Source organism: Chrysemys picta, chromosome 2 (genome assembly GCF_011386835.1).
Source record: "Chrysemys picta bellii isolate R12L10 chromosome 2, ASM1138683v2, whole genome shotgun sequence".
In the NCBI taxonomy this organism is placed as follows: Eukaryota; Metazoa; Chordata; order Testudines; family Emydidae; genus Chrysemys; species Chrysemys picta.
Window position 1 is genome coordinate 200,268,806 of NC_088792.1, and position 17,620 is coordinate 200,286,425.

Genomic DNA, 17,620 nt, shown 5'->3' on the forward strand with positions numbered 1-17,620 from the left:
GTATTGGCTTGATTATTTTGTAGGAAACAAGCCCTGGACAGCATGCTCTCTCCATGGACAACCTACTCTTTACCTCATCTTACATTCAAGGCTTATCTTGTCCACTGTTGTGCGTTCGGTCTCTTAGGTGACTGACCCATCTTAGTACCGACATTGTTTCCAGCTTGCTGATTCATTTACTTTCCTACTTCTGACTCCCAAGAAAGGCAGTTTCTCCCATATCCAGTTACCCATGCCAAGCCAGGCCCACACAATTAACATGACTTTCCAGAACAAAAAGCCAACAACATGGGTAAAATACATTTTCTTTTCCCTAAGATTTGCAAAGTGCCAAGCAAATTCAAGCAAGTGGTAGTGTTGTTTTTAACTCTCTTAATTGTGTTGAGAGGCTACCCTTATAAGCCGCAGCCCCCAATGAGAATCTGTGTGTGAGAAATGAAGGATCAAGCTATTTTCATTAATTAACTTGTAAATTCATTAGACCAGCAGTTATTTATCATTTTCTAAACTAATTAACAGAGTTGCTGATATTTAATATTGCTGTAGACAAGAGTCCTGAAGAAACAGCTCTTAAAATGATTAGGTAAACGGAAAAAATACTCTCTCCAATGAGTGTTGATCAGCGGATATTCCTCTCAGCATGTACACACCTCTCATACTAGTGTATAATTCCATTGACTTCACTGGCAGGAGAATCAGGACCTTTACAGCTATCCTTATTTCATCTTCCATTTTGGCTATGGAAAAGAAAATACTCTCGGAGGATGCCTGGAATATCATTCACAATGTATTTGTCAGTGGTTCGTCCTTCCCATCTTACCACCTAGTGTATGAGAATTCATGATATCCCTTTGAGCTTGCCAATCATTTTATTACTAAAGCTATTGGATCAGATCTCTGCCTTACTTCATCCTATGTTGTTCTAAGCTGTGCCAGGCTGGGCAGAGAATCAAAGAGCTGGTTATTCCTAAAGGCTCTCTGCTGTGCTGAGAGGAAGCTCAGCACAATGGATTATCTGGCCCCTTATGCTTCAAAGGAAATATGACAAGAACCTGTACATATGTCTAACTAAAAATGGGAGCTAGGCAAGGAATAAAGATTAAAGATTCTTGTTTTAAAGTAATTCTTATCCTGCTAGATTCCAGGAGATTCTAGGACTACTGAAAACATTTACTGTTTTTTAAAAATATGAAGCAGCTCAGAACTTGAATTTTGCCAGAGCCAAATTAAATGTATGCCCCAGAAAAGGAGTTGTTTCAAACATAGAACTCCTTTTTTGAGTTGGTTCTAAATTTGGCCAAATAAGTTCTCTTATTCCTATCAGAAATACCTATATCATTTTAATTTATACTTAATGTAATTTAAACAGATTATCACTAATGTTGATGGATTACTACGTCAAAATTGATGGCTTGCCCTTTTTGTACAAGGCAATTAAGTTTCACATTCATGAATGTAAGGTGATTTTATATAATTCCCTTGCATTTAAAACAGTCTAAATCAGGGATCGGCAACCTTTGGCATGTGGGCCTCCAGGGTAATCAGGGTAAGCGGCGCGGGGCAAGGGATGTGCTGGCCACCGCTTCCCGCCACCCCTATTGGCCTGGGACGGCAAACCGTGGCCAGTGCGAGGCCAAACCTGCGGACGTGGCAGGTAAACAAACCGGCCCAGCCTGCCTTAATGTTCAAGGCTTTGGATAATTGGGGATGCAACTAAGAGACTCACAATGGGGATAATTCATATACAGTTAAATTAGGTTAATGGGTCAATTCATATGAGGTTAAGCAAGTCAAATAAGTGCTGAATTAAATAATGTGCTTCCAACACCAATGTTTTGGAAGCATGTTTGTAAATAGGTGAAAAAATTAACATTTAATTTATTCATTGAATTTAGCCCTTGTTTGTGAATAAACCATGAAATGTCCACCAACATATTCTGATTTTTATCCTTTGAACTTGTTCTATGAACATTTTGTGCAAACATATTTCAGCCTATAGTTCAAGACCAACATATTCACTTCTGTTATGTCTTTGACTATTCTACATTTCGGGTGTGTAACTACTCCCCTTATTCACATGGTACTGTTTCTGCTCCATGACTAAAGCTGTTACAAACAGAAGGATTAAAATAAAAGATTTCAAGCTGGTCTCCTGAATACTTCTGGCGTGAACCTCCACACTTGTAAATGTTGGTGATTGTGGGCCACGGTGTAGTATATTTGACCATGTTGGCTGACGAGAGCTACCTACATTCCTCAGGAATAAGAAATGAACCCTCTATAATACTTTCAAAGAATTTTATCCACAGATTTTTAAGGCCAGAAGAAACTATGAGGATCATCTAGTCTGACCTCCTGACTAATACAGGCCATAGACTCTCACCCAGAAATTTCTGCCTCAAGGCCATAACTTCTGCCCTCTTTTTGTTAACATGCAGATTTCAGCAAAAGTACCTACCAGAGCAGTTCAACACATTAATACAACTATGGCACTAGCAAAGGAAATCTACAAGTTCCAACTCACTTGTTGCAGAATTCAGATTTCGGGCTATTAGCTACATCCTCAACCCTGCCTAAACTTCCTCTGCTATGGAGAGAACATGAATAGAAATGTGTCATAAGAAGAGGCCCAGACTGATGATATCTAACAGAATTAAAAGACATCATGAGCTAATTGACATCATCCTTCAAGGTTCTGAACATTCTAGAAGACCACTTCACTCCTGTGCTTAACTTCAAGTATGTGAGTAGTCCCACTGATTTCAATGGGACTACCTCCATGTTTAAAGTTAAGCACATGCTTTAGTAATGTGCTGGAGTGGGGCCTAAAACAAATGGCTGCCAATCTGCTACAGAAATCTTTAAGAAACCCACAAATTAAAAGAGGGCCTAGTGCACCTGGCCATTGATCAAAGAAGGCAGGTAGCCTTATTAAAATGATATTTAGGTGGACTTCATAGTTTTCATCCACAGTCACTTAATTCTGCAGGAGACATACATGGAATTTATCCTAAATATAGTGCATTTTCTGCAGCTCAGGATTTCTTGCTGCCAAAAGATACAAACACCTTAATAGCTGTCTATCATGGGAAGCCACAATTATTTATATCTTGAGTTCCTAGGGCTGTAATCCTGGAGTGGTAGATTACTGGAAGACTTAAACTGGAAATGAAAGCATTGCATTTGTGGTAAAAGACAGTTTCCTACTGCTCATGCTGCAATTGAAGCAATCAAAAAAGGAAGATCATAGATGAGTAATCAGCAATGTACCTAATGCCTCCAGCAGCCTATGACACTAATGTGACTTAGCTGGTAGCTAGAAAACAAGTTTTTAATAAAAGAAATGTTTGGAAATATGAATGTTTAGAATTTAAACTTGTGATTACAGTCTGATTAAAAGTAAATTGATGTATCTTAATCTTACAATAAACAAGAAAAATCAATTCTGTATTCTAAAAAAAGCCATAAGTTTTGCCTAAATATTATAAAAATATGGATTTTGTCAACCAAAATCCTCTAATTTTTAATCTCCTGTACATTTCAAGAGAAAAAGAAATAACTCTGCCTACACTTAGAAAATCCCAGGAAGAGGAAAGTGGCACAAGAAGCTTCTGTTTCATCTGCCACTGGCTTGTGTGGTTTTGCCAATGCACTTGGATAATAAATCATGTTCATAGATTGCTGCTGTCCTTTCAAATCCCCACAACAGCAATTTGTACATATTCCTCTCTAGGACAACCATCCTTTCAAATTACTCCAACTACATAGGCCAAAGGTAAGAGTTAGATCTTGTTGTTACAGTGATCATCTTGACATAGTTGACAATAAAAAAAATCTTAAGGGTTCATATTGAGGTGAATGGTCACTTCTTTTTAGTGCTATGTTTCCACTAGGTCAGTGAATTCAGCAACATGACTCTGTAGCACTCCATGTTGAGAAGGTTTTCTTAGTAACCAGAAGAGCTGGAAACTTTATATTTAAATGAAACCTAACATTCTGTTGAAAGCATTGCAAATCAAAAAAATCTATAGAAAAGCCCTAAAACTATGCTCTAGCACAGAATTTTCAGTGTATATTTTTAATGGTCATCAGATTGGCTTATCAGAAAAAAACTCCAGTCTAGTAAAGTCTTGGCTGACCATCAGCTAAGTCTGTTGTTAATATGCAAATATGATAGTTGACTGTGGAAATGCTGACCCATAAAATCCTATTGGCTATAGTTGTCTCAGTTCAGCAGTAAGGAAACTGGGTTGTATTTGATCTCTCTTCAGTAGATACTCCTGAGAATTAAAAGAGAGTTTCTGAGGACTTGAGATTCATTAAGCAAGCTCAAAATGACGGAGAACTATGCAAATTTTTCTTAAACAAGTTAGAAAAGCCAGTCTAGCCTTTCATGTTTTGCAAATCTTACTGTCCTACTCCCTCTCTCTTATATTGCATTCTCTTTTATAGATTTAAACATTATGTCAAGTATATTTTATTTAAGTTCATTCAATGTAATGACCTTAGCTACTTCACAATTTTTACTGTAATGGGTTGTATTCTGTATGGCTACTTAACCTTATTAAAAACAATTTTTCTGGATGTTTTGCTTTGAAGAAGTGCTGCTTACTTCCAAAAAGGAGACCTAGATTACAGACTCAGGACTTGTCTACACTTGAAATGCTACAGTAACACAGTTGCAGCTGTGCTGCTATAGCACTGACGTGTAGATGCTGTCTATGGAAGCTGATGGAAGGGGTTTTCTGACGGAAGAATTCTTCTGTCAATCTAGCACTGTCTACATGAGGATTTAGGCCAGTTTAGCTACATCATTCAGTGGTCTGGATTTTTCCTACCCCTGAGTGACGTAGGTGGGTCAAACTATTTTCTAGTGTAGACCAATAATTTGTTAAACATAGGTTCTTAAAATTAGCAGCCAAATCAATGGTGCTAGTTATAATTATCCAGTTTTGAAAATGCTAGTGTAACCTCTCTGTTGCCCTTCTTCTACCCTGTAAAATGGCAGTGTTATATTTACTATATTATTTCAGAGTAATATTGTGAGATTTAATTCATTAATGTTGACAAAACACTTTGAAATAGTCATGGAAGGTGCTGTAGAAATGTTAAATATCATTAAAATTAGAGCTGGTCAAAAATTGGAATTTTCATTGTGTGGGAAAGTCCAATATTTCAAAATTTGTTTTCATCCCAAATCAGGATAAAAAGTCAAAATATCCAAATTTTTCAGAGATCAGAAATTTTTCAAAATTTCTATTTGGAAACATCAAAACATTTTGACATTCCTAAATCCTCTGGAGGCTGGGCTGGGTGGACTATGTCTCCTATGATGCATGCTGGTCACAATGTACTACAGCAGATCAATCAGAGGGGAGAGAACAGTGCTTTGTAGGAGATGTAGTCCAAACAGCGGGCCCAGCTCACAGAGGGAATGAGAGGGTGCGATACCCAAACTACAGTTCCCATGAGGCACTGAGGCCGCTTAGGCAAACACGGCGTAATGTCCAACTTACGCAACATGGAAGAGAGAAATTATAAGTAATTCTTAATTGATTAGCATTTACTAATAATTTAAGAAATAATTCAAATCCCAAACGTCTCCTGATCTAACAGGACAAGTTGTTGCATGTCATTAGCAGGAATACTAAGGTTGCAAATCAGTATGAATACAGTCTGAATTACCCTTTTAGATGCTCAGATCCTATTTTAAGTCCTTTTGGACTGAAGTTTCTCATTCTTGACCTGTATCCAGTGGTAAGTTTTGTGTGTGGGAAAACTTGAGGGAAAAAATCTGTACAGCCATTTCTGATTTAGGAAAGCCAGAAAAAAAATATATTATTTGCATTTTATGGAAAATGAAGGGGTTATCTGTATTATTGTTATGAATATCATGTGCACCTCAGTTTCCCTGTTTGATATTACCCTGTGTGACTGCCTGGAGTTAAATCAAAGAAGGCTGAAGGGAAACAATGAAAAGATGAGCTATTGCCAGAGAGAATACCAAGGTTCTTGAAGAAACAATGGGGAAGCTATTGAATGGGAAACACTCACCTGCCTGGCTCCACTCAGGCCAGCAGGTTAATTTTTCCCAGGACTGAGCCTAGGATCAAAAGAGCATTAAATATTAAAGATCCTAGCGTAGAGAGGAAGGGGACTAAGCTGGTAGCGACTGCTCAGCAGGAGAGACAGAGAAGAGAGAGCTGCAGAGGGGACTCTCTGTCTCTCCCCACCCAGGGCTGGAGGTAGCTGGTTACGTGGAAACTACCAAAACTTGCCAGAAAAGGATACATTTAGGTGAAACCAAATGCCTAAAGAAAAGTTTCAGAGTAGCAGCCGTGTTAGTCTGTATCCGCAAAAAGAAGAACAGGAGGACTTGTGGCACCTTAGAGACTAACAAATTTATTAGAGCATAAGCTTTCGTGGACTACAGCCCACTTCTTCGGATGCTTATAGAATGGAACATATATTGAGGAGATATATATACACACACAGACAGAGAGCATAAACAGGTGGGAGTTGTCTTACCACCTCTGAGAGGCCAATTAATTAAGAGAAAACAAACTTTTGAAGTGATAATCAAGCTAGCTCAGTACAGACAGTTAGATAACAAGTGTGAGAATACTTACAAGGGGAGATAGATTCAATGTTTGTAATGGCTCAGCCATTCCCAGTCTTTATTCAAACCGGAGTTGATTGTGTCTAGTTTGCATATCAATTCTAGCTCAGCAGTTTCTCGTTGGAGTCTGTTTTTGAAGTTTTTCTGTTGTAATATAGCCACCCGCAGGTCTGTCACTGAATGACCAGACAGGTTAAAGTGTTCTCCCACTGGTTTTTGAGTATTTTGATTCCTGATGTCAGATTTGTGTCCATTAATTAAAACATCATGTGCCAGCAATGCCCCTCTGCCATGTACATTGGCCAAACCGGACAGTCTCTACGCAAAATAATTAATGGACACAAATCTGACATCAGGAATCAAAATACTCAAAAACCAGTGGGAGAACACTTTAACCTGTCTGGTCATTCAGTGACAGACCTGCGGGTGGCTATATTACAACAGAAAAACTTCAAAAACAGACTCCAACGAGAAACTGCTGAGCTAGAATTGATATGCAAACTAGACACAATCAACTCCGGTTTGAATAAAGACTGGGAATGGCTGAGCCATTACAAACATTGAATCTATCTCCCCTTGTAAGTATTCTCACACTTGTTATCTAACTGTCTGTACTGAGCTAGCTTGATTATCACTTCAAAAGTTTGTTTTCTCTTAATTAATTGGCCTCTCAGAGGTGGTAAGACAACTCCCACCTGTTTATGCTCTCTGTCTGTGTGTGTATATATATCTCCTCAATATATGTTCCATTCTATATGCATCCGAAGAAGTGGGCTGTAGTCCACGAAAGCTTATGCTCTAATAAATTTGTTAGTCTCTAAGGTGCCACAAGTCCTCCTGTTCTTCCAAATGCCTAAAGACTGTTGTTGTTTTAATCCTTCTCTCTGAATGTTATGTACCTTTTGAGAGAGAATAAACAATATGTTTGTTTTGAAGAAGCTGTTTTTCAGTCACTTTAATCAATTCTTGGTCACGGGCTGCCAGAGGGACATTTCTTACAGGTGCAAAATACAAGTGGGCCTGTTGTGTTAACACAGTTGGAAACAGGTGGGTTACCCTGGGATCCATTGTGAGAGTGGTAGAACCACAGAGTTCCACCCGGAGAGCAGTGAAGGCAGCAGAACCTGTCACATGAGTGTACATTCAAGAGGGGCTGCAAAGGGGTCTCAGGCATCACTCACCCTGTTAGCGTGATTGGACTGTGGGAACCAGGAGTGATGTAGGCTGGTGATCCAATCTAAAGTGGGGTGAGTTCCACTATGGAGAAGTGCAGGTAGAGATAGGCCTGTCACTTGGCAAAAGCGCCCTGTACAGACAGGGGGGTACATGTCCCTAAGGTGATATGTGCCTCTGAAATGTGACACTTTCAAAAAGAAAATGGAATTCAGGTCTATTTATTTATTTATTTTTGGCACAAAGAACTAAAATATGGTTGAATTAAATGTCAGCTGTGGTTTGATCTCAATTAGAAATTGGATAACTTTGGGGGGAAATTAAGTCATAGTCAAAAACAACAAAATTATATGGCATTAGATACATAATCTCTACCAAGTCTTTTGCCATCATTTGTGGCACTATAGTGTTATGCCGTACATAACGGAAATACTATTAGGGCTTAATCCAAAACCCACTGAAGTCAATGGAAGGTTCTTAGGTAGATTAATAGAGCAATATTCTATCTAGTTAAAGGTGTGGTTTTGGGTCTGGTTCTATATCATTTTCAGGGTTTTCTTCTCAGGGCTGTGGTAAGATATCGGTCAATAAGTAATACTGTTTAGGAATTATATAAATTCCCTTTGATTTTCTATATACACTTTCAAATAATCTGATTTTCCACCAGCACTAACACTTCTCGTTCTTTAACATTTCATTGGATATGATGTATTTAGTTATCCTTTACCATTTAAAATATCTGAATTTCCAGGTTCTCTCCTTTCCTTTTCTTGTCTGACTATTGCACCTTTCATTATTCTATTCAGTTACTCGTTATCAACATTATTTTCAAAGTGACATTTTCAGCAGCATGTCATTGGATATAAACACTAGGTTCTTCATATTCCTTGCTTTCCCATCCAAAGGTTCACAGTACGAAGGCTTGATGGGACTAATGTTGCATTTCCCACTTCCTTCATTAGGTTATCTACTGGGTCTTTGGTTCTCAGCCTGTCTGTATTCCAATCTTGTCTCAGGTGAGATAGTCCAGACATGTGAACTTCCTCCGCTAACCCCTTCTCATTAAGCTGAACACATTTTTTTATTCACTCTCAATAGAGTCCCAGTGATTTATTTAAAATGACACAACTAAAGTAATTATTTACTGGGTACAATCAGTGTGCTGGGCACTCTCTAATATATGCCATAGGAAAAAAAGACATTGTTCCTGCCACAATGGGCTGCCGCTTACCATCTAAAGGCCAGTCTTCCCCTAGATCAGCATAGGCAGGCTTCTGTGTCAATGTGAATCCAACTGTGAAAACTGGACCTAAGGAATGAACATGGGCAACACTGAACACCTGTAAATCCATCCATTATCTAAACAAGTTTATAAATCAAATTTCTATCACACATTTATTAATTACTCCTTAAATTCACTAGAACATGATAACCTCATGCAATTATTCAGACTTAAATGGTTCACCAGCTGTAGTTTGCACCTCTGAAATCTCTCAGGGAGGCAAGCTGTAGCATTTTACAAATCCTGATAGTCTAAGTTTTCCATTGTTTTATTCTAATTTTACATGTATTCCTTGCCCTGTTATAGGGCAAGCTCCCGCCTGGAGTGCCCTCCTGTAGCAGCCACACCAAATTGTGCTTACCTCAATTTGCCCTTCGGTGGTTCCCAGAAATAGTCTTTAAGTATAAATAGCCCTTTACTATCAACCCTGTATAGGGTAGCCAGAATTGTCCTGGAGTCGCCAGGAATTAAAGATTAATCTTTAATGAAAGATTCTGTCATGTGATGAAACTTCCAGGAATACATCCAACCAAACCTGGCAATCCTCCCTGTGCATCACAAAGCAAGCCCTCAATAGTCCATCAATGTACAGCCCCAGCATCTCGCACCATGCTCAGGCTCTCTGCAGCTCCAGCCTCTCAGCCCAGCCTTTAGCCCTCTCTGGCCCTCTATCTTCAGCACTGTGGCTCAGAGAGCTATCAGACATCTCCCCCTGGTGCTCTCAGCCCTCTCCAGCCTGAGCTTTCTCAGGCTCAGAAAGGTCAGCATGCTTCTCTCTCTGCTGGCTTCCTGGAAATTTCTCCCTCTTTCCAGGGAAGTCATCCAGAGCTTTCTGCTCTCTTCAGATTTCTCCCAGAGCAAGTCTCTGCTGCTGCTTCTTGTCTCCCATTTAGGGACCACCCCCTCTAGAGTCCAGCTGCCCTCTTTTAAGCCTAATAGGAGGTCAACTGACCAGTCACTGGCCTCTTCCCTCATAAAAGGCCAGTGTCACCCTCTGACACTCCCCTTCCAGAGAGTTACTACAGAATCAATTTAAACTTGATATGAAAGTCCAGTTGAGGGTGTACCTGTACTGTCACCAGTGGGTAGAGATGGGCAAAATTTTTCAGTCAAATAGTAAATTTGCTGAAACAGTTTCAGGGCAACCAAAACTACTTATGAATTGGAGTGGAATTTGGCTAATAGTGTTGGCTAAATAAAAAATGGGGGAAAAAAATTAAAAGTTTGTTTTTTGTTTTTCATTTTTCAAAACAAAATGTTTTGACGTTTCATTTTGTTAATTGTTTAAAATAATGTAAGGGGTAAAGAACACCTGAAAACATAATAAAATGAAACTAAACAAATAAAGATTCATTTCAGGTGAAACCAAAAGTTTTGTTTGACCCAAAGTGAATTGGTTTTTAGTTTTTCATTTTGGTGAGAGAAAAACCCCCCCAAAAAATTCAGTTTCCGTTTGAAAGTAGCTGATTATTTTTTTTTTTTTTTGGTTTTGTTTCAGCCACTGAACTGAAAAATCAATTATTCACTCAGCTCTACTAGTGAGAAAAGTTTGATAATGTTCAATGAGCAGAGAGAAGGATTCCTCGATCTGACTGACACAATGTCTAACTTGAGGCCTAACCCTGCATGCCTTTACTCATGTTGGTACCTCTGTCAAGTCAATGAGACCAACCATGGTGTGTAGGGCATAGGGAAATCTTCAAGTGCCATAGAGCCAGCACAGGAGCATGATGGGGGTCATGGCTGGAATGCCCATACACTCCAACAACATGCCTCTTGGAGTCCGCTGCAGCCAATAGAACTTACAGCAGCCGTGGGGCTGCTTTAAGTTATACTGGGGGAAAAACAGTCCTCCAGTTTGGATCGAGGATTCCAAAGTTCAGCTTTGCTAGGAGGGGAGGGATAGCTCAGTGGTTTGAGCATTGGCCTGCTAAACCCAGCGTTGTGAGTTCAATCCTTGAGGGGGCCTCTTGGGGATCTGGGGCAAAATCAGTACTTGGTCCTGCTAGTGAAGGCAGGAGGCTGGACTCAATGACCTTGAAAGGTCCCTTCCAGTTCTAGGAGATGGGATATCTCCATTAATTTTTTTTTATTATTATTTTTAGAGTTATGGTGCAGCTCTGTGACTCAATTTTCTAATACTCTCCTAGTTCCTTCTGATCTCCTTTGACTGGATGTGTAACTGACACTATCCCTTTACATCAGTTGCCCCCGTGACTTCTATGGAAGTTGCATCTCCTTTAATAGGTATGAATGCAGAATAAATGAGATGTATAGTAATGACTCATAATAGAACACCATTGGTGTCCACACAGAACAAAACAAGTTTTCCATTCTTTTTCTCTCTTGGTTTTTGACATGGGGAAAGGGGAAACATCCAATACAGCAAATAATAGTGGTCATATCTGTTGTGTTTAAGGTTAAAGGAAAAAATAAATTAAACATCAGAGGATAACTCTTTGAGATCTTACCGCCACCAGGTCGAACATGAAGTGGCCTTTTAGTGGATCGGTGAAGAAGTAGTGATCAAGTCTGCCCTTCAAAGGTAGGGCTGTTTTTCTTGATTAACATTCTGCTCTATTACAGAGTTGTTACTATGCATGTGTCTTCCAGGTGGACAGACCCTCTGTTGAAACATAACTGAATGACAGCATGAGCAAGGGTGATATCATGGATTGGTGGGCTGCTGAGAGCAAAAGCCAGTGGCTAATTTTCTTGTGGTTTTCTCTTGAGGTTACTGGCATGAAGGTTCATACTTTTAATTAAAACTCAATAATGATGACTGCCAGAAACAATCAGAATACTCACTTTTTTTCCCCTCATATTCTAGTAGAAACAAAACCAGCACATTTGTTTTCATTCAGTTGTTGAATATGAGGCGTATGTATGGTGGTATCTATGTATTCATTTATTTAGCATTAGTTTTAATAGTGTTAGTCACAATGACCAATAAACACTGGGCCTGGCCTAATTCACCACTCTGCTATACTAGTTATACTGGCATGATTCCACTGAAACTGGTGTGACAGAACAGAGAATCAGGGCCACTATTGCGGCATATTTTTCCTGTCTCTTATTACAGATGCTAGCAGTTTCTATTCTGTGCAATCAGTGTCATGCCAGAGCTGCCCCTTCCCCATGTAAAGCTGACAATGATGGGTAAAGAAGATGTCAACAGCTGCAGGAGCAAATAAATAAATTTAAATATCTCTTGGTTAGCCCGTAACTTCTTTTATAAGGCTTTCATCACTAAATATCAGTTTAACCTGAAACATGAAATCCTGGTGTGTAATATTCCTCGAGAATTCTGTTTGCAATTTACTACTTGAAGTAACACCCCAAAAATACAGACAATTTTCCAAATAAACTCTAGAGACTACATTACAATGAATATTCAACAACAAATGGGTTTTCCAACCCTCCACTTTAATAATTACCTCAGATACTTATCTTTTTACATAAAATAAAATTCCAGAGCAAAAACAAAATATCAGGTAATGTACAATTCAAGAAAATATCCAAAGCTTTTACAGTTTTGATTTCCTATTTATTGATTTACAATTATTTACAATACGACCTTATATATATAAATATATATATATATAATCTTCAAACTGAATTACCTAATGAGGATTTTATGGTTTATTTACATAGTGATTTGAAGACTTGTTGTGCCTTTAATTATGTTGCTGGAAATTAATTGTACTGTCTCATTTTCACCCTAGCTAGAGTGAAATTCACCCCAGTGTAGAGTTGCTATCCATGCTATTTAAAGTGAGATTTAAGTGGTGAACTCTGCACTGGAGTGAACTTCACCTTAAAGCAAAATTCTGCCAATGTAAAATCCCATTCTCAGGTGTAACTGAGGGAAGAATCTGGCCCCTAAAGTATTGGTGGGTTCCTGATACAATCGGTGCACTAAAATTCTGTCAACTGTGAGTGAAATGCCCATTCATGTAAATGGGAGCTGAGGATGCAGATCAAGGGCAGTATATGGCCCTCATTTTGTAAACTTGACTACTTTCCAAACACATGTCCAAAGCTTTATCATCCAATCTCCACAGCAGAGCAAGAAAAAAGTATAAGTTAGGGAGGCTGATAATAGCCTATCATAATACCACAAACCTCCACGTTGAAAATGTAGACACGAAGATATTCAGCTGTCCTTCTAAGAGTGTGGATCTCTGGATTTCTGTGTTTTTGAAGTTAGCTGTGCATAAGGTGCTGAGTTTGGAGCAAAAAATTGACATTTATAATAAAACATCCAAGTTTTTTTTTCTAAAATATGCTACGATCTACAGACCTAAACTAAAACCAATTGGGATAATGGGAGTCTTTCTACTGGCTTCAATGGGCTTTGGTTGAGGCCTTGAAACAGGTTCACTGGAGACAATTTAGCGAGAGTAACCTCTTGACTTTGGAAAGGAATAATTTACTCTTGTGAGCTACTTACATTTCAGATGTGTAATCACTATGAAACTGTTTCCTCTGAGTTTTTATATATTTTAAATCTAAATGCAAAAATCCAGCTTTTGGGAGGACATTCTGTAGATTTGTATCATTCCTTGGAAGAGAAATTAGAATATTTTGTGGCTCCTTGATTGTACTTTCTTCATCTGTGACCAAATCCAATATTCTTCACATTACATAACTGTTACAGAAGATAATATTGGAGAGAACACAACAGGAAGCAAATTGCTTATACAAAATGTAAGAGGGTTGCTGTATTTTATGAAAATGGCAGCCTCTTGGTAAAGAGAAAAGCATATCAGATGCTGGCTTAGGCCTATATAAACATGGCATTTATGGCATGGCATTCTCCCATGTTCCTGGGAGCCGTCTTTTGCTGACACCCACCCCCAGCATGCCTTGAAAACCACCCCTACTTTGGGTAACGGCCATTGTGAAAGATGTACTCGGGGACCCAAATTTCTCCAATAATAAGTGCCCCAAATCTACCCGCATCTGACAATCTTCCTGCTGCCTCTGACATGCTCATTGGCCTAACCTCTCCCCACAAAATGTTACATGGGTTACCTTTGTCTACCTTGAAGCCATATATGCTGTACTCATTTCAGGGCCCAGAATAACCCATATCCAGTGCTGCCTTTAGGATGAACCACTGCAGCATTAAAACCAGCATGTGGTACACCTTTTCCTAGATATACAGTAATAGGAACACTGCAACAACTACAGAGAGGTGTCACAAAATACTACGCTTAATACTGGGAAATGTTGCAATTACATTGACCTCTTGTGTAGTATGTATTTTGTGAGTGCAACAATCATGATTGGGATACAAAAATTTGTGTATATATACATATATAAGTTCTTGTTCATAATTGTGTTGGTTGAGGCATATGGACACTGACATTTACAGATTATACTTTTCACTTAATGCTGATCAGTTATTCTTCTGGTTTTATGTCAATGAAGAAATTGACAGGAAACCTGTCCATTCTCACACTGGACAGCCAAAATGAGCCATGTTGTACCCAAAGAAAATGTAACTAGAAACCCATGTATTGGTTGTGTGTTAGTTAATGCTCACTGCATTTGGCAGTGAGGCAAATAGGGATATCCTACCCACATCTACATATTGGTGTACCCTGTCCGTAAAAATCAAAGAGGGGAAAGGATGAAATTTCTGCTACTTTTATAAGATATCTGGCTTGAATCTGGCCCCAAGTGTTCTATTCTTCTCTTGATACACATGCATATGCTAACTCCTATTAATGCCAGTTAGAGTTATAGGTGTGTATGGAAGAGGAAATAAACCAAATAACATCAAACTAGAAAAACAGCTTTCCATAAAAATATGATCCTCATTACAACTATAAGGTGGAAAGACATTTTATAATTCCTTCAGCAGAAATAGGGCAAGAAGATGCTAACAATTTTGATGCATGATTTTCCTGATAAATAATAATGTTGCATCTTGGTTTCCTCATTCAAAAATGCATTTTCCTAATACTTGCTCGGCAACCCACAGGCCGTTCTCAGGCTATAGCAACAAATAATCTCCTTGAAGGTCTTCCGCATTTCCTGGCTACGAAAGGCATAGATCAAGGGATCAATCACTGAGTTACACATGATGAGGATGAGGTACATGTTGAAGTGAGACATAAAGCAAACACAGTAGAGGTTCTGAGGGCAAGAAATCATCAGGATGAGGTGGAGAAAAAACGGAGCCCAACAAACAATGAAGATGCCTAGTAGCATGGTCAGAGTGATAGCCCCCTTCATGCTGGTCCTTTGATGAACAGAATTGTATCCAGGCAAAGCAGCTATTCTCTTGACATGAGTACGAGCCAGGAGGAACATATGTATGTACAGAGAGACCATGAGGAATAACATGGTGAAAAACATTGTGATGAGACAAATGATAACGTAAGTTGATTCATAATAAAGAATGAAGATAATGCCACAGCCAGTGCAAAATGTCCATATGCATGCAATGATTAGCCCTGATCTTTTCACTGTCATGATGTTGTGATAACGCAGGGCGTAGAAAATTGTGACATACCTGTCTACTGCTATAGCCAGCAAACTGCACATGGAAGCCACCACAGATATGCAGATCATTGAATCAAAAACATTGTCTATATGTTGTACAAAAGCATCTTCCATAATTAGATGCCTATTGTTTATTAAATATATCGTTATGGTCTCCCAAGCATTAGAAACACTGACCAGCATGTCAGCTACTGCTAAACTGCACACAAAGAAATACATAGGTGAGTGCAAGTTCTTGTTCTTAACTATTGCACAGATGACCAAGATATTTTCAAGGAGGCTTATAATGCCCAGGATTAGAAACACCTCCACTGCTATGACCACTTGCTCACATGGTGATGACTTGTTCTTGACAGTAGGCACCGTAAAGTTGATGCCAAAAGTACTCAAGTTAAGTTCTGGAATGTGTAGCTGGTAGGAGGAGTTCATCTCTGGAGGCAAATACGCTCTCTTCTTTCCAAAGGACTTGTAAAGCAGGGTGGTAAATACATTTTCCAGAAAGGCAAGAAGCCTGCCAAAAAAATATGACAACATGACAAAAACAGGTAGGAGTTGATAAAGCAAATATCAAATGGAATCAAATATTTGTATTTAATTCAGTATATACAGCTCACAACTGCTCCACATTCTATATTTATTCTAAGTTAACCTGTCATCGATTTTTTTTCCAGCTATCCTTGCTCATAGGGAAATTAAAATCACAAACTAATAGAGAGATTTATTCCCCTTCTTTTTTCTTTCTCCTCAGACTTTTGCTCATTCTCCAATGTTGATTGTCTTTCCCTGAAGCTAGCACATTTTATCTGGAAATTCTGGTGAACACAGAATATTTTCAGCTAAATTACTACAGAACAACAAATAGTATCTGACAGGTGTCTCAATCCTGGCAGCCTTGAAACCCATAAGAATACACTATTCATAACTGAAATCAGACTGTATTCTCTCATCTGATCATACTTATATAAAATTTGAATTCCTGCAAGAATCAATGACTTAGCCTTTTAAGCAAAAGATTTAAATATTTTTCCTGACCTTTGTACTTCTTAAGTTTGCATAACTTGTGATATAAACAGCTTATCTGCTCCAGACTAATATGCTCAGCTTAACAATACTGTTTTAAACCATTAAACAAGACAAATCTATATATTTCAGGTTTCACATTGTTTTATTCTCTTGTAATTAAGATTTGAATATTTTAACTTGCCCTCTAAAATCACAAGGGAATTTCTGTCAGGAAAACCATGGGTATTCTATTCAAATTATGGGTATATTAATCAAGGCTTTTTTCTCCCACTAATGATAATATTTTGAGAGGAATGTCATAAGCAATAAAATTCTTAATAAGCAGAACATATTTAGCTTGTTGTCAGTCAGTGCAAATAAAATTCAAAGACTTTTAAGATAAATTACTCTCCCATTTTAAAAAGTAACATTTCCTATAAAATTAAGAAGCAGTTGTACTTATTTACCAGGACTGTTCCTTCAGATCCTATTTCTCTTCATATCCTGTATTCTTTCCCTCTAGCTGCCTGTCCATCCTCAAGAGCTAAATGAAAAAAGAATGTTCAAATTCATAGAGCCAAGGCTGCCCAGGTATAAACTATTTACTGTGCAACTGCCTTATATAGTCTCAGAGAGTTAATGACTTCAGTGCTCAATCTGTGACTCCTCCTCTACCCCCTTCTTTACCTCCAACTTCTCTTCCCACACATTTCATTACTGAAGGCTTGGGGTTTTACCACCACCTAGTGGCTCACACTTGTAGAGCACTTCAACTTCTATTTGTTATTGGCAGCTATTTGCAATCCAGAATTCACTCCCAAACAGGGCCTGCTCCAGGCACCAGCCCACCAAGCTTGTGCTTGGGGCGGCACCTGGGGGGGGCGGCCTGGCCCGGCGCGGTGCTCCGGCTCCGGCCGCTGGGGAGAGCGGAGCCGCAGTGGGCTCGCCGCCCTCCCCCGGCGCTCTGGCCACTGGGGAGAGCGGAGCCGCGGCGGGCTCGCCGCCCTCCCCCCAGCGCTCTGGCCACC

General features: G+C 39.0%; 1 protein-coding gene and 1 long non-coding RNA gene across 2 annotated transcripts in view; both read right to left on the reverse strand.

Moving 5' to 3' along the window:
• The window catches only part of LOC135981679 (uncharacterized), a 50,622-nt gene extending 40,590 nt beyond the window's left edge, over positions 1-10,032 (reverse strand). Inside the window, exons 1-2 of the long non-coding RNA XR_010598818.1 lie at positions 9,436-10,032; positions 9,024-9,101 (exon numbers count right to left, since the gene is read on the reverse strand). This is a non-coding gene — a long non-coding RNA (uncharacterized LOC135981679). The remainder of the gene's footprint in view (positions 1-9,023; positions 9,102-9,435) is intronic.
• Positions 10,033-14,300: 4,268 nt separating this feature from the next.
• Positions 14,301-17,195, reverse strand: MC5R (melanocortin 5 receptor). Its single transcript, XM_005282706.4, has 2 exons — positions 17,060-17,195; positions 14,301-16,101 (listed from the first exon to the last, which is right to left on the reverse strand). The coding sequence occupies exon 2, from the start codon at positions 16,017-16,019 to the stop codon at positions 15,042-15,044; it is 978 nt and encodes a 325-aa protein (XP_005282763.1). The 5' UTR covers positions 16,020-16,101; positions 17,060-17,195; the 3' UTR covers positions 14,301-15,041.
• Positions 17,196-17,620: the final 425 nt, after the last annotated feature.